The sequence below is a fragment of the Sus scrofa genome, chromosome 13 (genome assembly GCF_000003025.6).
Source record: "Sus scrofa isolate TJ Tabasco breed Duroc chromosome 13, Sscrofa11.1, whole genome shotgun sequence".
NCBI classification, from domain to species: Eukaryota; Metazoa; Chordata; class Mammalia; order Artiodactyla; family Suidae; genus Sus; species Sus scrofa.
In genome coordinates, this window is record NC_010455.5 from 200,799,604 (window position 1) to 200,822,353 (window position 22,750).

Consider the following 22,750-nt stretch of genomic DNA (forward strand, 5'->3'; position numbering starts at 1 on the left):
AGCACTGCTCCTTCGTCCTCAGACACTTTCTTGAGGAAGTGGTCACTGACGGCAACCTGAGGCTTGGTTAAAGGCCCTTGTTAATGCAGTGGTGATAACCAGTACCTCACTGTATTATACAGCAATTACCATTTATTGAGATACGATTCAGATTAAAATTCCCCCACTGAAAGTGTTCTTAGTACATGCACAGAGTTGTGTAGCCATCACCACAGTCTAAGTTTAAGACATTTTTATCACCCCAAAAAGAAATCTCACAACCACTCCCGGTCACTCCCTATTCTCCCTCCCCGAGCCCTGGGCAGCCCGTGATTTATTCTGTGGATATGTCTCTTCTGGGCAATTTATATAAATGGAATCATACTCTATGTGGTCTTCTGTGAGTGCCTTCTTTCCTTTGGCATAATGTTTTCAAAGTCCATCCATGTACATCCGTTTATCTGTGTAATGTGTTTCAGTACTTCATTCCTTTTTATTGCTGAGTGATATTCCATTGTTTGCTATGTTACATTTCATTTATCCATTCATCAGTCCATGGACATTTCGGTTCTTTCCACTTTTTGAGTATTATGAATAACACTGCAGTGAACATCTGAGTACAAGTTTTTCTGCAGAGATAGGTTTTCATTTTTTCTGGGTATATACCTCGGAGTGAAATTGCTGGATCATATGCTAACTCCACATTTAAGAGATTGAGAAGCTACCAGACTGTTCCAGAACAGCCATACCATTTTACATTTCCACCAGCAGTGTATGAGTGATTCAGTCTCTCCACATTCTCATTAACACTTTAACTATCATCTGTCTTTATGATTTTAGCTATTCTAGTGGGTGTGAAGTGGGTTTCTTATTGCGGATTTTTTTTTCCTCGTTGTGGTTTCGATTTGCATTTCCCTTAAAGCTAATGGTGTTGAGCATCTTGTCATGTGCTTAATGTCCATTTTTATCTTTGGAGAATTTGGAGAGATGTCTTTTCCCGTCCTTTGCCCATTTATTAATTGGGTTATTTGTCTTTTTATTTCTGAATTAAGTTTCATATATATTATGTATTCTAGGTACAAGTTGCTAATCCACATATATGATTTAGAAATGTTTTCTCCCATCTTTCATATTTGCAAATATATTTCTCCTACTCTCATTTTGTGCGTTATCTTTTCACTTTCTTGATGGTATTGTTTGCAGCACACAAGTTTCAAATGTCATTGTAGTCCGGTTTCTCTATTTTTTTTCTTCCTTTTATTGTATATGCTTTTAGTGTCATAGCTGAGAAATCAGTGTCAGATCAGAGGTCACCAAGATTTCCCCCCTATATTCTAGAGTTTTGTAGGTGTAGCTCCTCCATTTAGGTCTGTGGTCCTTTTTGAGTCAACTTTTGTTTATGGTGTAGTAATGATCTTTTGTGCATATTTTTCGTACCAAACTGTGATCTCCCTGAGAGTAAGGGCTGTTTCTTAGCCATCTTTGGAGCTCAGCCTACAGACGCTAGCTCTGCCGATGTTGTTCATTGTGTACTTGGGCTCCTGAAGAACTGGGTTTAGTGAATTGTGTCTTCATATGTCGCAAGTTAGCCTACGTGAAAGGCTAGCATGTTGTTGAGGGTGTTACTCATTCTTTCATTTGACCAGTATTTATTGGATGCTCCTTAAGTGTGCTGATCTTCCAGGACTTTTATGCAGTATCATCCTCTTTATGAGGCCCTGAGAAGTTGTTTCTCTGTTTCACTACTTGGGTTTCTTGGTGCAGTGAGCTTGTTTTTTATTTGACTTCTGTTTGCCAGAAAGTTTGAATACGATTTCTGAAGAATAGTTAGGACCTCGTGCCATTCATTTTTATATAATTCTCACTTTTGGTTTTATACTATCTTTTCTATCTTGTGTTTTCTTTACCTAGCATTCTTTTTTGTATTTTTTAAATTATATGCAATATTAAAGGCACCTCCAGTATTTATTTTAGAACACAGTTTCAGATTTTGAAAAAAGGTATGGAAAGCAAACGTTTTCTGAGTAAAAGACCTTCCGAGGTATTTATAATCATGTCAGTAAACTGTGCATATACAGGATGCAGTTGTATATAGCCTGTTATTTCTTTTATTCTCATGTTTCACAGAAAAGGATTCTGATTATTCCCTTTCATGTAGCCAGAGACAAGCTCATGATAGCTGCCCTAGGCCAGCTTGTCATTAAAGGGTGGTTAGTGCAAATGACAGATGAACTCAGGTAGCCTTTTCCATGGCTGAGCTGTGTGTGTGTGTGTGTTTACAATACTTTGTGCCTTTTGATACCTGAACTCCTTTAGATACTTGTTGCCAAGTAGGTTCTTGTGCCCCAGCATAACCTTGAGGTTGCACATCATCTCCTGGCCAAGGGGCTGAATCCGAGGTGAAATCACTGGCTCAAAATAGAGCACAGGATAGGCGAGAACAAGTTTGGCGTAGCCGCCAGCAGCAAGTCATGCGAATGGCCGTGGGCATGCACATTGGTCATGGTAGCAGAAGTGAGCCAGGTAAATAGACTCTAGGTGGGGAGGCATGGTGGTCACCACCTCTGTCACAGTAACGATTCAGCAAATTCAGGATCAGCCAGGTTGCAGCAGGGAAAAGGGGAGTTGAGCTGTCCCCATGCTAGAGGGAGTGTCACTGCGCGGCTGAACCTCTGCTGCCTAAAAACAGTTGGCCTGAGCGTTTCAAGGCCGCTGGAGTCAACCCTGCTTCCGAGGTAGGACTTGAACGTCCTTAAGGACCAGGACTGCCTGGCAAGCCCGCCTCCCAGGAACATTAGAAACCTTGACGTCTAAGGCCGCTGAGAAGTGTCCCTCCTTGACGCTGCTTTTGACTAGAGAGCGGAGTCTGTGCAGCTTGGCCTCAGGTACTCTGTCCTCTCTGAGGGAGGAGGCGCCGAGTTTCTGTAACTGAGTTCTTGTCCTCTGTGACCTTGTCACATCCTAAGCCTCATTTAAGCAGGAAGTTCAGGCAGCAGGGAACCTCACAGGAGGTGGGACATGAAAGGCTCCCGAAAGCAGAAGTGAAGCTGGGATTTTATTAAGCAGTTAGTATTAGTAGAATTTCAAACTGGAAGATATTAAATATAAACTTGTTTCTTTTAGTTTCTTCCAAATATGAGTCCATTCTGATTCATACAGTGATTGTTAGAAATACTTATACAGGAGTTCCCGACGTGGCTCAGTGGTTAACGAATCTGACTAGGAACCATGAGGACGCAGGTTCCATCCCTGGCCTTGCTCAGTGGGTTAAGGATCCGGCGTTGCTGTGAGCTGTGGTGTAGGTCGCAGACGCGACTCAGATCCCGAGTTGCTGTGGCTCTGGTGTAGGCCGGTGGCTACAGCTCCGATTTGACCTATAGCCTGGGAACCTCCATATGCCCCAGGTGCGGCCCTAGAAAAAGACAAAAAGAAAAAAAAAAAAAAAAGAAAGAAGGAAAGACAAATAGAGAGAGTATTTTTTTTTAATTATTTTGTCTTTTTGCTATTTCTTGGGCCACTCCCGAGGCATATGGAGCTTCCCAGGCTAGGGGTCCAATTGGAGCTGTAGCCACCGGCCTACGCCAGAGCCACAGCAACGCGGGATCCGAGCCGCGTCTGCGACCTACACCACAGCTCACAGCAACGCCAGATCCTTAACCCACTGAGCAAGGGCAGGGATCGAACCTGCAACCTCATGGTTCCTAGTCGGATTCGTTAACCACTGAGCCACGACGGGAACTCCCAGAGAGTATTTTATTTTTAAATGACCAGCATTGACAAGCCACATACCTGCTAGCGTTAGGAAGATGACACTTCGAAAATGACATAAAACTTTAAGAGAATTTGTAGATTCAGAAGACATTTGTTTCACAGGGCAACACTGATGTAAGAAAGCTGACTTCTCTGTGTGTGAGGTGGTGGTGTCCGTAACTGTCCAGAGCCTCAGGCTACAGCTTTTCACTTCCTTGGGTCACACCGCCTGAAATCGTGGTAGGTACTGCAAACCAAAGTCCTCTATGACTAGGCAGAGACAACACAATTGTATTTTAAAGAGCACACAAAGAACTATTGGACTTGCCATATGCAGACTTCCTGTAGACAAAGAGTGAGGTCTGAATACTTCGGGTGAGTTGAAGTGGCTCCTCAGAGCACCTTGCCACAGTCAGGCGCTCTGGCAGCGAGGGACTGGAAAGGCAGGAGCAGAAAGGCGTTTAGGAAGAGTCCGCCTGGGAGTCGGGCAGGCCCTCGATTGGGGTGCTTATGTCAGGGCTCTAGAGAAGCTTGAAGGTTTTGGGGGAGGGAGGCTAGAGGTTGGAACCCAGTACCAAGAGCAAGATGGGAGGCTCTGAAACCACCTCTGAAACCTCTTAACTTTCCTCCTTGTCTTTCCTGCACCACATGTCTCTGCTCCCAGAATCCAGGTTGAGACTGTTTCTTCCTCAGTCACAGAGACTCCCCTGGCCCGGGAACGTGTCCTCTTTGGCACCAAAGACCTCATTGTATTCAGCTTACCACTGAAACCATAAGCTTCGAAAGTGTTGGATGTTTAACTGATTCTTCTCACATGGCTTTTTAGGAGGAAATGCTTTCCAAGTTACAACCAGTTAACTGGTGACTGGACTTTTGGATTGTAGAATATTAATAGGATGGGGGTTTGCCGTATTGGAAAAGGTGGTTTTGGGGAGCCAAACACACCTGATTTGATGATGTGCTAAATAACTTAGCTAGAATAGCCTCTTAGAAGATGTGTGAATAAACAAGACTTAGAAATGCGCTATTCCTTTCTGGGTGATTATTTTGAAAGACCGTTTGAATTCAGTATTTTATTTCATTGATTTGTAAACTTTGTCAAGCACTTATGAATTTCTCCTCTGTCCCATCAAAATGATTGCAAGGTCAAGATGACTGAGTATATTTTATTGTTTCCTCATAAATTTATTTGGACATGCTTACCTTGGTTCATTTCCCTCTTTCCTGTACCTCCTAGTACATGTTTCCCAGTTCTCTTTTTTTGTTCATAGAATTTTGTGTACTAATGCATCCAAGGTAGAAACTTCCCTTAACTCTGTCACTGTCTGCTTTACATCTTACATCCCGAAGGACACGTGGTCCTCCGGGTTCTCGCTTCCTAAGGTTACTTTGTTTCCTTTCGCCATCCCTGCAGTTATCACCACCATCCTCGTTGTCGCTCACCTGGGCTACTGCAGTGAGATTTTAGATTTTACCTTCTTCTGACAGAGACTTTAACATTAAAGGTTGTAATTCATGATGGGGCATGAAGTCAGTTTAATGACGGTGACTAAAATTGTTTTTAATAATAGAGTATTTAAGAACAGAAAGATCAGAAGCCATTTCAAAGAGTGAGAACAATTTTTTTTTTTAGTTTTTTATGTGTATACATGCATACCTGTGTACACACATATGCTGTGCATCATTATGTAAATGTGTTTGCTGTACACACACACATCCCAGTCAAGAAAATGTGAAAGCTGCTGCTCTGGTCTAGCTTTCGTGTACCCTCTCACCCACCGCTCATCCACCTCTGTGTCTTTCAGAGTTATTTTTCTAAAATAAGAATCTCCTCATCTCACTGTCCTGCTGAAGAGCCTTCATTGGCTCCCTGTTGTCTGCAGGTTAAAGCCCACGCTCCTTAGCACGGCTTACAAGGCCCTTTGTGGTTGTAACCCAAGGTGCCCTGACTTGTATACGTCCCCCTCACACTCCAGCCCTGTGGCACCTCTTGCTTTTTTGTATAGGTGTGCCTTCCTCTTAACCTCTGCCTCGCTGTTCTCCCTGCTGGGAATCCGTTCTCCGTGTGACAGATCAGATAGCGCTGATTTTGAGAAGCTCTTCCCAAGTACCAGATAGTCTGTCATGTCTCTATCCATTCTTGTTTAACGGCCTCTCCTCTAGCCCCGATTCTCAGAGGCCACGTGAGGCCAAGACTGTGTGTTGTGCGACTTTGTGTTCCAGGTTGGGCCAGGGTAGCACAGCCTGCTGCAGCCAGGTCCTGGGTGTGTGTTCTGCGGAACTGGAGGCTTCCGTTAAGCTGTTCCACTGCCGCAATTCTGGTCTTTCAGGCTCTTTTTTTTTTTTTTTTTTTAATAAATCATTTTCATTGATTTAGGTACTTTCTAAAATGTTTTTAGATCTCAAAGACAGAATTAGATTGGTTCCTCAAAGACTTGGAAAAGGAAATTAATAAATGGCAACAGGAGAAAAAAGAAATCCAAGAAAGACTAAAGGCACTGAAGAAGAAAATGAAAAAGGTTTTAAATACCAATGAAACGTAAGTAACACTTGAAAAGCAGTGATTTTCGTTGTTTTGGGTTTTTTTTTTTCCCAGTTGGGGTATATTTTGAGTTATTTAAGCTATATCAAGTAAAGTGAAAATTTTGGATACTGTTTTCATTTTCAAGACCAATCCTTTGGGGAATTATCTCACCTAAAATTTTTTTCTAAACTTGCCAACAAAGATCTGACTTCCTTTCAGTCTGAACACCATCTCTGAGCTTTACCTTTGACCCCTTTTCCTCATTATAAAATGAGGGGGCTTGTCACAGAGATGATCCAGTGACACCTCCTGTGCTGAACCCCCTAGACGTACTCCGTCTGCGGACAGCGAAGACTGAAATAGGCGGTCTGTGCCGCAGGCATATGGCCTAGAGTAAAGAAAGAAACAAGGGGTCTGCCTCCAGGTGTGGAAGGAAAACTTCCCCCAAAGAAAATGACCCAAATTCTTTGCATACTTAGAAAATATTAGAAATGAAACCAAAAGAAATGTAAAGATTTCAAGAAATGTTTGCATGGATGTAGGTAGAATTTACTGTGTGGGGTCATGTTTTTTAAACTGTTTGAAAATTAATTAAAATGTTGTGGTTATGCTTTCATAGGTATACCCAGGAAAATGATGGAAAGGAGAAGGAACATGAATTACTTCTGGATCAATCCATTGAAATCAGGCAAATTCAGCTTAAATTTATTTTAATGTCTTATTATACTTTTAATACAGAGGCACAAATCTAAATATATTTAGACATCCAAATATATTTTTGCCTGTTTCTTTTAAATAATTATGTTCCTCTTTTTAAAATTTTCTGTTTCTATTTTATTTATTTGCTTACTTACTTACTTATCTTTTTAGGGCCATACCCACGGCATATGAAAGTTCCTAGGCCAGGGGTCGAATCAGAGCTGCAGCTGCCAGCCTGAGCCACAGCTCACGGCAATGCCGGATCCTTAACCCACTGAGCGAGGACAGGGATCGTACCTGCGTCCTCATGGTTACTAGCTGGGTTCATTACCACCGAGCCACAGTGGGAACTCCTGTTTTTATTTTATTCCTTAATGTTTAAATAAATTTATCCTTTAAATATTTGTATTTTAGATGTTGTTTCTACTTTGATTTCATGTTGTTGTAAAAAGTCCTTAGCTTTTTTTTTTTTCTTTTTCTTTTTTGGCCCCACTTGTGGCATATGGAAGGTCCCAGGCCAGGGACAAAATCTGGGCCACAGCTGTGGGCAGCACCAGATCCTTAACCCACTGTGCTGGACAGGGAATCAAACCTGTGCCACTGCAGAGAAAACTCTCGATCCTTAGCCCGCTGCATCACAGCCGGAACTCGTGAACTTGTTGATTTCTTTCCCTTTTAATTAGCTTGGAACTAAAAGTGTGTTTTTAAAACTTTTTTGGGGGTTCCCCTGTGGTGCAGTGGGTTAAGGATCGGACGCTGTCACTGCAGCGGTCTGGCTTGTTGCTGTGGCACAGGTTCAGTCTCTGGCCTGGAAACTTCCATGGGTACAGTGCCTCCCCCCAAAAAAATTAATAAACATTTTCTTTGTTGTTGTTACTTGAATTAACAGTCTTAACTGTATTATGGTAGTGTGTTCTGCAATTATAGATTTGTTGAAGAATTTTTATTATGAACCCATAAAGAGTTTTAATCTTGATCCAGGGAAATACTGTTTGCATATACTGGTAACCGATATATTCAGATAGTAAGCAGTCGTATTCTGCTTTTCTCATTTAATATGGTTCCATATACATGTTTCCATTCACAACGTGGTCCACAGCCCCCCATATTTTTTTAAGCAGTTGTAAACAATGCCACGAACAGCTTTGTACAGATCACTTTTTTCATTTGGGTTATTACCTTGTAGTATGTGTCCGAATAGAATTTCTGACCTAAAGGGTGAGTGTGTGCTATCAAGTTTATTAATATATCACTTTACACTTCACCTAACCACATAAAAGCGGTAAGCCAGTTTCTCAGCATTCCCGCCAAATGCTCTTTATTTCCCAGCTTCCTTTGACCATTGTAAGTGCAGAGAGCACATGTGAGTCTTGTACTTGTTATAAGGTCAAACACGAGGCAAGGATTTACTCCAGAAGACGTGATGAAGGTCTCTTTGAGGCACGACGTCAGAAAAAACCCGGCTTCGGCCTTCACGATCTCACTGGTCTTCTGCACTAAGGTTTTTCCGTTGTTACTTGCAGTAACGCATTCACAGAGGAGAAAATGAAGATGGAAGAGTGTATAAAGAAGCGCAGAGAGCACTATGAAGAGAGTCTTCAAAGGGCTGTCGAGGCAGAGGTGAGTCTGGGACACTTGGTGACAAATGTGGCAGGATGTCATTTGTTTACTTTGTGTGTAAATACACATGCGGCACGATGGGGTTACTGAAACCGGTGGAGGCTGAGGGGTATCCTTTCACCGGTAATTCTCCCTCCCTGAGATGACCGCTCCTTCCTTGTCTGTAGCTTTTGGAGGTTTTACCCTTATGCTTAGGGAATTACCCATTGTGCACCGTTTTGTACCCTTATTTAACATGAGCCAGTCATTTTCCATTCTCTACACTTTGAATGACTTTGTCATAGTTGATCAAGTGATGTACCATGAAGTAGCTAACCAAAACTCCATATATTTGCTGGAGTTCCCTGTTAAGAACCTGACAGAGTCTCTGTGAGAATGCAGGTTCAATCCCTGACCTCACTCAGTGGGTTAAGGATCCAGCGTTGCTGCAAACTGTGGCCTAGGTCACAGATGCGGCTCGGACCCAGTGGTGTGGTGGCTGTGGTGTAGGTCAGCAGCTGCAGTTACATGTATAGCTCTCCCTATATATTTGTCAGTGCTAGAAAAGGAACTTGAAAATAATCCATTTATTAAGAATACACTCTGTCCTCCTCTCAGAAGAATATATACCAATGTCTGTATACTATTTGAGAAAACTACTGAGACAAAAATAAAGATAATGACCTCTGGCTATATTTTATGCACTTCCTGAAGCATGGTTGTCTTTATTTTTCTAATTGAGAAGTAAATTTTTTGGGGGGAGGAGGCTTTTTGTCTTCTGAGGGCTGCACTTGTGGCATATGGAGGTTCCCAGGCTAGGGGTCTAATCAGAGCTGTAGCTGCAGGCCTACACCAGCGAGCCGCGCCGCGTCTGCCACCTACACCACAGCTCAGGGTAACGCCGGATCCTTAACCCACTGAGCAAGGCCAGGGATCGAGCCCGCAACCTCATGGTTCCTAGTTGGATTTGTTTCCGCTGCACCACGACAGGAATTCCGAGAAGTAAATATTATTTTTATTAGCATATGTGTCGATAATTATTCTAGGAAAATTAAAAACTTAGCTTATGCAGTCTGCAGACATGAGTCTTTCAGTTAAGTATCAACTATGCAGCTGTTTCTAAGGAAAAGTCAGAGTACTTCTACTTTCGGATCCTAGCCTGCATCTGTATTCCCGAGTGGCTCCTTTCCTATTTACCACCATTTGGCAATCAGGTCACTGTCAAGGTCCCTGACACCTGGATTAAAACAGGGCAGGTCTACGTTTCCTCCAGTGACTCTTATAAAAATGGCCAGTTGGTTTGTGGGGAAGCCAGAGAGTCTAAAGTGTTAAAAACACGCCCTAGAGGCTTTTGGTGCCCTTGCTGAGAACAGCTTCTCTGAGGCCTGGGGGTTATTCTGCAGGCCCCTGGCCCTCTGCTCGCCGTGGACAGGGCCATGGATGATGCACACCTGGTATCTTCATCCAGGTAGCCTGGCTGCGTGCCTGTGTACAGCCTAGGCAGGCAGCTGTGGGGAAGGGTTCATATCTGAGAAAAGTATCATTTTACGTACATAAGTTCACTGTCATTTTGTTACCGTGTTTTCAGATCTCAAGTTTTAATTCATACTCACCTGAGAGAAATTACAACATAATTAGGTTTTGGTGATTCTGTCATCCTGTATGGGGAAACTTGAATGTGGTTTAGAATGTTTGTTTTAACAAGCTTAAAATAGTTTCATTTCTTCAGTTTTAAAACCCTTACGTTCTCTGATTTAACGGTAGGTATCTGTGCTTGAAAACTGGAAGGAGACGGAAGTGTATAAATTACAAACCATGGAGTCACAAGCTGAAGGGTTTCTTAAGAACCTGAAGCTAATGAGCAGGTACTGTGGTATCACAGGTGTCTCTCTAGCATGTTGTTGGGTCTATAAAGAGGAGGGCTGATTTTGAAAAAAGAAATTGTATTAAGACCACTTTTATTTTTAATAGTTAATACAATTAATATATTTGTTTATAGAAAAATCAAAACATATAAACAAAAATAATACAAAGTACCCATAATTCCAGTTTGAGCTCTAATTAGTTAATATTTTGCCGTAAATCCACTGAATATTAATAAAAGAAAATACAATTTTTCACTAGTATATAGGAATCTTCCTTTCATATCAGTAATTGCATTTCGCCAACCTAGGAGAAGGTTGAAGGTTGAACAGTAGTCCAGTTTTACAAACATGTCATGATTTTTTAAATACCACTGTAATGGGAGAATTAGGTTGTTTGTACATTTTGTTAATAAAAGCTGCACTATAGCAAGTATCCTTGTAGCTTAATTTTTATGCACATTATTAGTCATTTCCACGCAACAGATTTCTAGAAAGAAGATCACATTTCTAAGGTTTTCTTAACAGTTGCCTTCCTAAAGAACAGTTACTAAACAGTCTTAATGGTAGCGTATACGAATATTGCTTCAAAAGGCTTTCACATACGGTCATTTTTCTTCCAATCCTCTGTAATCTTTACTTGTTTTTATTTGTTTTGCTTTGGTTTTAGAAGAAGGTCTACCTGGAAGGTCTCCTTCAGTCTAGCATTTAGCACTTGTCTGTGTGGATTCTTGCACATGGGATTGCATTTCATCTGGTCCTTTGATCATATTCCACACGCAGGCTTTGACTTTTTAATTCCTAGTGCTTTTTGATTTAAATTTCAAACTCTCAGTGTTGGACCAGAGAGTCTATGGGTTATGGAGAAACAGTTTTCATATACAGTTTTTTATTTCTTCATTTTTCAGGATTAAGTTTCTTTCACAGGAAAAAAATCATTCTGATAAAAGATAAATTGATACGCTGATTCAAATTGCAGGACTAGTACAGCTGAGGTTGAGATCGGGTGGTGTTCAGGTGCCAGGATTCAGCACAGCCCTAGGCTCTGCATTGTCCATCTGGGAGACGGAGATGTCTCAGGCCTCCTCTTTCCTGGTGGTGTTGATTGGCTTGTTAGTGAGCTTCAGACTACACGTAGCTTCTTTGTTAAGGAGTCTCTGCTAAATCTGCCTGTTGGACCAAAGGATAGCAAAAGAGAACAGCTGTTAAAGCAGTGTTCTCAGTTTTCCTGAAGATGTGTGATGAGAATGGACACAGTCACGGATTGGTGGTGTGATTGTCAGTAGGAGCAGAAGGCTTGTTTGTCACCTGCCTTAGGCCAGATTCATGAGGTTCTGAGAGGATTAACAAAGCCTGTCAGACCCCACCCTTTATGTTACCATCAGGTGGGAGTGAGGGGTTTTATTGGAGTATTTCCAGGCTGCTTGTGTTGTCGTTGTTTCTCAACGCAGAGGTGGCCTCTGGTGTTAAACATGAAGATGTCTAATGAAGAATGGTCAGACCTTCAGATCCGGGGAAGGAAATTCCAGAGAATATTTGCTCTCTGCCCACCAGTTTTGGGGTTTCGGTTAGATCCGTAATTTAAACTTACTAAAGTGTCTCTGGTGGTGACTTGATGAGATAAATGCAGTTTTTTAAAAGTAGTTGGGGGTTTTTTGTGTGTGATCATGTTTCTCTCATGCTTAAATGTTTATTTTCATTTGTACTTTAATGCTTTCAATTAAAAATATTTCTAAGTGGACATTAGCAGTTTCATATTTTTTCTGCTTTTTTCAGTGATTCTGCAACGTATCCTGACACTGAGTCTGACATACATTCATGGGAATCATTTCTTTCTGAGGTTAGAAAAGAAATTGAGAAAGCAGAGGTAAGTTAGAAAGTATTTTATAATTCTGTTAAAACCATCAAAATCTGTCTGATGGTTGTAATTCTAAAGAGGCAGTGTCATGTCGAAACTGTTTTTTGAGCTAAAGGCAATTTTTTTTTTTTTTTGGAATGAAGACTTTTTCATGAAAGAAATGCTGTTTTCTTAACTGTCTCAATCTTTGCCCTTGGTTGATGAGATAAGAGGAGTTGTGTTCAATAAAGGGAATTGTGATTAATAAGGACTTATTTTGAACTTCTTTCCTTACAAGAAGTAACCTTTCATCTCAGTTATGTTTCTTCGAAGATGGTTGGCCATTTGTAATGTATAGTAAGGAGAAAAAAATATTGACAGTTGTGGGTTTCCCTCGGAATTTGTTAGAAAAACTTAACACTTTTCCTTCTACCCACAGTCTCAGTTCGAAGAACAAATTCAAGCGATTAAAAATGGTTCTCGGCTCAGTGACCTTTCTAAAGTGCAGATTTCTGAGCTTTCATTTCCTGCTTGTAACACAGTAAGTCTGTCCACATCTTTTTCTTTCTTTTTCTTTTTTTAAGGAAAGAGAATAGAAAACTAGTGAAGCACCTTTTCTTTCTTAACTACCAAAAGTAGTTTTTTGTTGTTATTGTTTTGGGAGTGCTCATGAGATGGATTAATAGTTATCTTAATGTTTTCAGTAAGCATTAGGGCGAGCCCCTGTTAGGGGTACCCTGGGTACCCTGTTTGCCCCTCACCCTGTGACCCTTCTCTCCTATGCATTTGGTCTCTTAACTTAGAAAACGAGCTCTGGAGCTGCAGGCTGAAGCCTGATCTTAGGAGTTCCCTAGTGGGTCAGTGGGTTAAGGATCCAGCATTGTCATGGCTGTGGCATGAGTTTGAACATCCACATGCCACAGGTGCAGCCAAAAAACAACCAACCAAAATGAGAGAGAAGCTGATCTTGAACGTCTTTTTTCCCCCCATACCTTGCACACTAAGCATTCAAACTTATTATGGATTCATGTGCAAAAAAAAAAAGAAAGAAATGAATTGTGGAGTTCCCATCGTGGCTCAGAGGTTGACGAACCTGACTGGCATCCATGAGGACGCAGGTTCAATCCCTGGCCTCATTCAGTGGGTTAAGGATCTGGTGTTGCTGTGAGTTGTAGTCTTGGTCCCAGATGCAGCTCAAATCCTGCGTTGCTGTGATTGTGGCATAAGGCCGGCAGCTACAGCTCCGATTCAGCCCGTAGCCTGGGAACCTCCATGTGCGGTGGGTACAGCCCTAAAAAGCAAAAAAAAGAAACGAATTGTAACATTAAAAAAGTTTAGCCACCTTGAACTGGGTAAAATATTCTATTGAGTGCCACCATTTTTTCTCTTCATAGAGAAAGCTTCTTTCTAGTGAAGTAAGAAATACAGTTTTATTTAGAATTAAAGATCACCTATTTGTAGTGTTTCCAAGTTCTTCCAGCAGACATGGAGGGGAAAAAAAGCATTAGAGCGCAATAGGATATTTTACTCTTAATTTTTAATTCTAGCTTATGTGACTAGAATTTTAATATTCAGAACCTTGGGACCTCTTAGTGTGCCAGAAGCTTGAGTAATAACTATCCCTAACAGTGATTCCCTTTTTGTGTCATTTCTCCCCTATTTATTCTTGAGTACTTAGTGGTGATCAAGATTAGATGTGGTCTGTGACCTCAGAGTACATATCGGGTTTGGGAAATAGAGACTTTAAACCCATAATTACAAGCAGAGTGTGCCAAGGTTTTTCATAGGCGCCTAGAATGCTATGGCAGCATAAATTAGAGGCGCTAACCTAATGTAGAGGCCCAGACTGGGCAAAGATTGCCTCCTGGGGGTCTTAGTGAGTCAGAGATCTGGAATAGGAATTAACCAGGCAGGAGCGGGAAGTGGCTGTGTTTTTGCAGAGGGGTGCATGGTGTCTGCAGGGTCAGGATGCTCCAAATGGAAGAAACAGCGTATTTGGAGGCTAAACAAAAAGAACACTCCTTTCACAGCCGAAAAAGTAGTTGGCTTTGACAGAGGGGGCTGCAGGGAGAAAGGTTGTGTTGTGTTGTGTTGCGCCCACAGGCCAGGACGGAGGGAGCCTTGTCCAGTAGGGAGGCGTGTTCACAGGGTGGACCTGGCCTCGGGTCACTAGGAAGCCAGGATAGGTTTCCAGTCCGGGAGCGACATCAGCTTGCCCTTGGCTGCAGCGTGCCGAGGTGGTGGGCGAGGGGCTCGAGTGACTTCCAGTTGACCAGTTCCAGCTCACCACGCCAAGCCGTGTCCTGGGTCAGGGGAAGGAAAGCAGATCTGAGGGGTTGAGGAGGTCACCTGAGAGAACCGTGCTGCTCCTGAGATGGGGCGCAGTGTGCGTGTGCTGGGAAATTGAGCCGAGTCGTCTTCCGGTCAGTGAGGTGGGCACCAGAGGACGAGCGGGTGAGGAGACCGCGCCGAGGCCGGTTTGAAGACGTGAGTTTGAGTGCCTCTGGAATCACCCAGGTGGACCTGCCCACACGGAAGTTTGGGTTTGCAGATTTGGATCTCGAGGGAAAATCTCTGGACCCGAATCTTTTTAAAAGTGGGCGTTACTGGCCGCAAGCACACAGGCCCCGAGGTGTGAGAGGCTGTGGCGTGCAGTGGACATGTGAGCCTCTGACAGCGGCAGGATGCGCAGGAGCCTCAGGGAGAGCTAGGCCAGGCGCAGAGCAGGGGCGGGCCGTCGGCCGTGTGGAGTCACGGAGAGCCCGTCCTGAGCGAGAGACGGTGACCAGGAGCCTTGCAGGGCAGAAACATTGAATTTCTTGTATTCAAGTTTCCCGAGCATTTGAGCAGGCAGGTTTTAATGTAGCTGTGCCTGCTTGTTCGTCTTTGTTTATGGCTGTCGCTCTCGAGTGACCCAGTTACTCTGATGTGCTCCTCACAGGTTCAGCCTGCGTTACTTCCTGAGCTGCCAGGCCATCATGATCAAGATCCCTCCACTTCTACAAGTCATGAGACCGGAGACCCGACAGCAGTTCTCGAGGATTCGAGTCTGCTCCCTGCCACCGATGGCCTGGAGGAGTCTCCCTCCTGCGAGCTGGAAGTCGCCCCTCTGCCCGAGCCTCAGAGCCCTGGCCAGGCGGCTGAGTCAGAGCCAAGCCTTGCCGCTGATCAGAAGTCACCCGTTGCTGTGGGACGTGCCACCCGTTCAAGCCAGTCTCCAAAAAAGCCGTTCAATAGTATCATCGAGCACCTGTCAGTGGTGTTCCCATGTTACAACAGGTACGAATCTAAACTGTCGGTGACTCTGTTAAATGCCATAGTGAACTGAGGTTTCTTAATCAGATAACATTACGGGCACTTAGGGGCTGAAAGGGAAGGAACTACAGAATTGCTTTCCTCAGAAAGACAAGTGCTACATTTTTTTCTCTCTGTAAACATAAACATGAGCATTTTCAAAGAGATTGAAAACATTGAGCCCTGGTTAAGAACCCTTGGCAGTTTGCTAAGATTTGGGTGGACTCAGTAACACACTCCAGCGCTAGTTGTGGAATCACGAACTGAACTGCAAAACATTGGTTTTTTTATCATTTTGGGGAAGAACACCACATATGGCAAAGAAGGCAGCAGCAGCTTATACCCTGTCAGATGGCACGTCTGATTTGTTTGAGGCGTGAGGTTGAAAAGACCAGATGCAATTCGATAGCGAATCAGGTGTGTGAGCACCTTACAAAGGGGTCCTTACTAGAGGGGGGAGAGCCGCTCTTAACTGAGCTAGAGTTGTCGTCAGGCACTTCAGGGGGCTTCTGCATGGACCTCTGACTGCCCTCTCCAGGTTGGCGTGAGGCGCAGCGGGCTTCTTGTCTCAGCCGGGAGACGGGGTGGAGTGGAGGGAGTGTCTCTGGCATCCAGCTTGGAAGAGAGGTCCACATCCATGAGGGACCCTCTGCACGTCCCTCGTTATTTCTGTCTTTGATACGGTATTAGCCACAGGCTCTGGAATTCTACTTTTGAAACAACCTACTGGTTAAATTATGATTGGCCAGAATTAATGGTTTGCATTTGTCACTTGGGCCCTACCCTATCTGGTCTGCACATGGGTGTGTTCATACTTAGTCTGGCTTAAGTTTGAGAAACATTGTAAGTTCTCTCGATAGTAATAACCATGCAGGTTAGTAAAAAGAGTCAAATTGTAATTACCAAAAGTACCTTCAAATAAAGTGGTTTGTAATTCTCACTGAATTTTGCAGAATGTAAACCATCAACAGATACGCATCCTAGTTTTCTGCAAGTTAAAACTCTTGAGGTGTTAGTCCTACAAATATGAAGTTCCTATTGATTAATGAAATAAATCACATCTACTGATACTTATGAAAAATTTAGGCTTTGAAAATTGTTATTGGTTAGATTTTTTTTTTTTTTTGTCTTTTTATGGCCGTACCTGCGGCATATGGAGGTTCCCAGGCTAGGGGTTGGATCCGAGCTGTAGCTGCCAGCCTATGCCACAGTCACAGCAACACCAGATCCGAGCTGTGTCTGCGACCTACGCCACGGCTCTGGATTCTTAACCCACTGAGTGGGGCCAGGGTTCCAGTCCGCACCCTCATGGATACTAGTCGGGTTTGTTTCCACTGAGCCACAACCGGAATTCCTGTTGGTTAGATTTTTAAAGGGAGAAAGTCAACAAAACTAGTTTGTTCTTAGACAAGAGATTTTATTGATTTCAAGTCAGATCCGTTGGTGTCTGATCATTGATTTTGCTTAAAGCCACAGTATATCCAAGCTGTACGAGGTCAGGTTTCTCAGTGGAGATGGTGATCTCAAATGGGCCTCACAGATACGCTCTTGCTTTGACAGTCTATTAAAATGAAAATTTAGAAATGGTAATGGAATTTTCATAATGCTCTGAAAGAGTGATTTTGCTGCTTTTATGTACAGTTACTGTTTGCAAATGAATATTTATTTATTTTGTTTTTTAGGGCCTCGTGGCAGCATATGGAAGTTCCCAGGCTAGGGGTCAAGTCAGAGCTACCTACAGCTGCTGGCCTACACCATAGCCACAGCAACGCAGGATCTAAGACTCAACTGCAACCTACACCAACAGCCCATGGCAACGCTGGATCCTTAACCCACTGAACAGGGCCAGGGATCAAACCCCAATCCACATGGAGAGTAGTTGGGTTCATTTCTCCTGAGCCACAACAGGAACTCCCATTTCGCTTCTTCTAGCTGTTGGGTTAATAGTGGCACATACTATTTCTTTGCAATAGAAAACTTTTGGCTTTCTCTTTCATTATCCTCATTTTCCCTTTAGCACCGAACTTGCTGGTTTTATTAAAAAAGTGAGAAACAAAAACAAGAACTCGCTCTCTGGATTGAGTATTGACGAAATTGTCCAAAGAGTGACAGAACACATTCTAGATGAAGAGAAGAAGAAAAAGGTCAGTGTTTCATTCAGGTCCGATAAAATGTTCTACTTTATTCTTATTTATTCATTGAGTGTGAGAGTCGTGAGCCCAGAGGTGGAGAGCCGCTCAGTGGACTGCAGATGGTCAGTCTAGGTAACCAAGCCTGCTTCCCTCCTCCACCTTCTCACTGCAGCCAAATCCAGGAAAGGACCAGAGGCCCCAGAGCCCAGCTGTGCCGCTTCTGTGACCGGGGCCATGCAGGACCTGCCGTCCGTGGTTGCTGGATCGTCACCCAGAACCAAGGGGCAGAAGACCGAGGACATCCTTGTGAGTGTTGTGTGTGACCCTAAGTCAGTCCCGTTCTGATGCAGATCAGGAAGGAAACAAAACTGCTAATGCATGGTTTAGCCCCATTCTTTTCATTTCTAGGTCAGATTTATTTGATCTTAAAATTAGAAACCAAGTTTAGATGTACTTGAATGTGTTGTTACAACAGCCAGTGAAGGCTGAGGGTGTCTGTCCACCTTCACAGGGGCCTTGGGGCCCCTGTGCACAGAGACAAGGACAGCTGTGACCGCCTTGTGGAAACCGAGCCCGTAGACAGATACATTCATCTCAGGTGTAAGTAGGAAAATTGATTTTTAGATAATTTTCTTCCACGTGACCATGGGCTTTGCAATCACTTAGTAACGCTGCGGTCTCGGATCACATGTGCCTGTTGGGGTTGGTGTCTGCAGAAAGAGCTGCAGCACAGTTAGCAGCATCAAGTGCTCTGCTGCGTCTGGAAAGGCTGGTTGCTTCCCCCACTCTCCCCTCCGGTGCCGGGGGATGGGGCACACCAAATAGGCTAAACCTGCCTTTAATTTGATGTATGGATGCAAGTTGTTTGTCCTCCTTCTAAACAATGGGAATGTTACAGTTTCAGAGGCCTTTTTATGAAATACTGTGTCTGTGGTCTCGGTCCATAAGGCATCACACCTGCCTCTATCTTCTGACTGAGGACACAGGACTGGATGACTCGTGCATCTCGAGAGGTGCCTTCCTTTGGTTTGGGGGCAGTTCCTGTCCTCACGTCCCTGACCAGCTCGTGCTGGGAACTCTGTGGTAGGGGCCAACCGTGTGGTTGAAGGAGAGGTGGTCACTTGGTAATCCATGTTCATAGAAACCTTACCAGCATCAAAGAAAAAAGTTAAATCTGTCCACCACTGTTAACATTTTATCTTTCCAGACTCTTTGCTGGGCATTTCTGTACGCACACATTCTCTTTTAAAAAATTGAATTACGTAGTCATATGATACTGCTTTGTGGTCTCCTTTTATTCAGAGAGTTTTTGTGTCAGGGCTTACAGAGTTCCATCAGATTTAATGGTAAATCTATAGTGTAGAGGTGTCATAAATTGTTATTGTTTCCAACCAGTAGACAATTAGCTGAATAATTCAGCTAGGACTTTAGGTATGGGATAGAAGAGGGTATGTAAGTATAACTGAGAATGAGTTAACCATATAAAACTTTTTTTTTCTGAAAAAAATTAAAGCTTTTTTTCCTAAAAAATGTTATTTAAAAATAAGTTGTTCCTGGAGTTCCTGTTGTGGCTCAATGGAAAGGAATCCAGCTAGTATCCATGAGGATGCAGGTTCCATCCCTGGCCCTGCTCAGTGGGTCAGGCGTCTGGTGTTGCCGTGAGCTGTGGTGTAGGTTGCAGATGTGGCTCAGATCTCGAGTTGCTGTGGCTGTGGTGTAGGCCAGCGTCTACAGCTCCAGTTCGACCCCTAGCCTGGGAACTTCCATATGCCTCAGGTGTAACCGTAAAAAAAGGCAAAAATAAAAATAAGTTGTTCCCTCAGTCTGCTTAGCTGTAATTAGGCATAATTTGCCGCCTTGGCTGCAGAAGTGTTGGAAGCCACTTGTAAGAAGAGCTCATGCAGTGAAAAGTTCTCCTTTATCATGGAAATGCATGTGTCTCCACAGGTGTCTGATGCACAGTCCTGTGAAATATGCCACGAAGCGTTCAGATCCAAAAATGTGCGTGTGCTGAAATGTGGGCACAAGTTCCACAAAGGGGTAAGAATTCTCTGCCATCTTCATGTCAGGCATTTTGACTGCAGAGAGTTTGGACAGTAAAAGGGGACTTTTTTCCTAGGCTTTACTCGTTGGGTTTTCAGAGCATTTTCTTTGTAAGCCTCCCCGTGTCCGAGGTCCTTGTCTCCCCTCCCAGAGGCTGGTGCTGTGACAAGGGAGCAGGTGCCTGGGCCCTGCAGGGCACACTCTGCACGCAGTCCTCACTGCCCTGTCGTGGGCAGAAAGGCGCACTGGCGCCGTCAGTGGCTGAAACTCAAAGTTGATTTCTTATACATGTGGTTGAAGAGATCCACAGTGCAGCATTTGTCAGTTTAGGGCAGTGTGTGAAGTAAGTTTCCATTGTAGAGGAGAAACACTAAACCTGACCGGGTCTGTTGTGCCGGATCCTAGAAGATGCTGGCTGTACCCTTCCAAGATTGGTGTTCATTGTTTTGGAGTTTGGGGTGCTCTAAGCATGAGCACCCCAAACTCATGCTTAGAGCACGAGTATCCCTGCTTCTGGGTTAGAGCAGACCAGATCTCTGCCCTGCCAGCTTATGACTCCCTGAGAGAAGGGATGCACGTGGTAATGGGACAGCTTGCGACTCTCGAGTGGCCTGCCTCCTTCAGGGAGGGTGAACTGCCTGGGCTCTTGAACTTAAACGCCCTCAGCTCTGTAGCAGCAGTGGGCCAGCCAGGAGCAGCTTGGGAGCATGCCCTGGAGAGAGGCTCCAGGAAGGCTGGGTGGTGTGCAGGCTGGTGGGGTGGGCAAGGAGCAAGACCAGGCAGACAGGGGTGAGTCCAGGGGCCCAGAAAACGCCAGCCTCCAGGAGTCAGGGCAGCTGAGGCACAAGCCTGGAGCAGAGTGTGGGGGAGGGGAGGGCAAGGCCACGCCCAGGGTCAGGCCCCAAGTGTCTGTGACCACAGTCTCAGGTGGGATTCTTTGTTCCGGGGGTTTGGGCCACACTCCTGACCTGAGCAGGACCTGGAGTCCCTGCGTGTTGGGCCTCTGGGCCCCATCCGCCCTGGGCCGTGTCTTGAGGAGCGGGCCCAGGAGAGCTGAGGTTCCACGTGCTGCCAAGGGCATCAACTGACTATGTTTTCTCCTTTCAGTGCTTCAAGCAGTGGCCTAAGGGGCAGGGCGCTTGCCCAGCCTGCCTGGACTGTGACCTGTCAGAAGAGTAGCCTGCCCTCCGCAGAGGCCCGCCTGCTGTTCTAGGTAGTTACAGCCACTAACAAGTCTCTACTCTTTGTTGATGTACTACCCTTGATGCAAAAAGCAAACACTTGAAGATTCTTTGCACTGTCGCAATGCTACTAAATGGAAATCTTTAATATAGTTGAGAGTAAGTCATTCCCCAGCTCTGCTGAAACACCTTGATAACAGCCAGAAGGTGGCTGGTCGAGCTGGTGTACCAGCACCTTTCACTGTTGGGGCTGCTGCGGAGGGGCTCTCTGAGGTGAGTGCCTCAAAGCAGGACCCGAATTCTAAGTATTCCTGACCTATTAATGTGCCCCACGTCAAAGTCTTTATGAGATCAGTGTTCCTGAACACATGCCTGCAGTTTTCCTCAGAGATTCTGCATTTTAAAAACCGGGCTTAAGCAAACCACATTTTAATAAGTTGTAGTTAATGTTAAAATATTGGCTGATTTAGACCAAAAGATTCAGCTTTCCCGTTCATTGATTTTGATTTTTCATTTCATTATTGTATTTCTCCCCAGTAGAATTGTTACGTGCTTGTTTTCCATCTTCTGAAGACATGATGATTTTTGAAAATTAATTACAAAACACTAGTATCAGCTAAGACTTTTTTTTACCCCCGTAATCAAGGCTACTGTATATTCATCATCCGAACCCCGCATCTGGAGCTTACTCTCTGAATACCTTACTGTACTCGTTGGTGACGTTCGTCCCTCCTCGGGTCAGACAGCAGGTGTTTGCATATCTCTGTCTCGCACGCAGTGGGCGCTGTGCGGAAACGGGCCCGTCAGCCCCTTTCCTTACCCCCCCACCAGAAGGGACACTTGTGTAGTTAGTCCTGAGGTGTCCCTGTCAGACGTTCGTTCTGTGCCTGACGTGTGTGTGAAGTAATGCATGCACTCCTGTCCTGTGGCCTGAGAACAAAACTATAACCGCGGTAGAAGCTGTTAGAAAACTAGTTATCTGTAGTGACTTAGAGACAGTAGTAAACATAGAAACATGAATCCTGGACACATTCCATTTCTCCCAAGTGGGAAGGATCAAAAAACACTTTCCCGTGTGTTCTTTGTTCCCCTCTGGAAGCTCCGAGTCCCAGGCTCGTGAGCTGACTCGATCGCCTCCCTCTGCCTCGGTTCCTCGTGAGTTTTGATGTCCTAGTGACGTAGTGCCTAGAAGCTCACCCCATATCTTGAAGCAGATCCTTAAAACACTGTCTGCATGTTCACAGTAACCGAGGACCGTGGGTCTGAAGATGCATAGGGACGAGTTTGTAGCAGCAGGTACCAGGGAGGGAGGAGCGGCTGGACAGTGCGAGGTGTTTTGTACGTGACTTCAAGCGTAGTTGTGAACATGCCTTACCCGTGTCCTCTAAGTGTCAAAATAAAGAGTATTCTAAAATGATCTGTTTCCTGTCGTGCTTATCCATTCTTTATCAAATGATGTTTAAAATGTGTTCTTGAAAATTCAGGACACGACATACACTACGCCAGCGTTTTAAAAGGTGACTTCATTCTGAAAGGAGAGCCGTGGTACGTCTGCGTCTAACAAAGCAGTCTTAGGGCTTTTTAGAGCCTGGATCAAAACATCCTTTGTGCCTAAATAGAGGTTGGCAAACTCAGTTTTTTACAGAGATGATAGAGGTCCCTATTGTAGGCTACGGTAAGAGATTTTTTTTCATGTGACAACATATAAGAACGTTAATCAGATTGCATTCCTCAGTATTGAGTTTTTGAGAACACTTCTGATGGTTAGTAGACGTTTGGTCCAAAGCAAAATGTCCTTGATATTTGGACCCGTCCGGAGCCGTTTGACATGAACTAAATATGCTCATGGA

General features: G+C 44.2%; 1 protein-coding gene across 1 annotated transcript in view; it reads left to right on the forward strand.

The window, feature by feature from the left end:
- The window catches only part of TTC3 (tetratricopeptide repeat domain 3), a 126,297-nt gene extending 103,980 nt beyond the window's left edge, over positions 1-22,317 (forward strand). The window contains 12 exon segments of the mRNA XM_021070969.1: positions 6,129-6,268; positions 6,873-6,941; positions 8,476-8,572; positions 10,316-10,416; positions 12,190-12,280; positions 12,690-12,791; positions 15,192-15,529; positions 17,562-17,688; positions 17,849-17,873; positions 17,876-17,982; positions 19,624-19,716; positions 20,827-22,317. Coding sequence (XP_020926628.1) covers positions 6,129-6,268; positions 6,873-6,941; positions 8,476-8,572; positions 10,316-10,416; positions 12,190-12,280; positions 12,690-12,791; positions 15,192-15,529; positions 17,562-17,688; positions 17,849-17,873; positions 17,876-17,982; positions 19,624-19,716; positions 20,827-20,898 — 1,362 coding nt within the window. The 3' untranslated portion in view covers positions 20,899-22,317.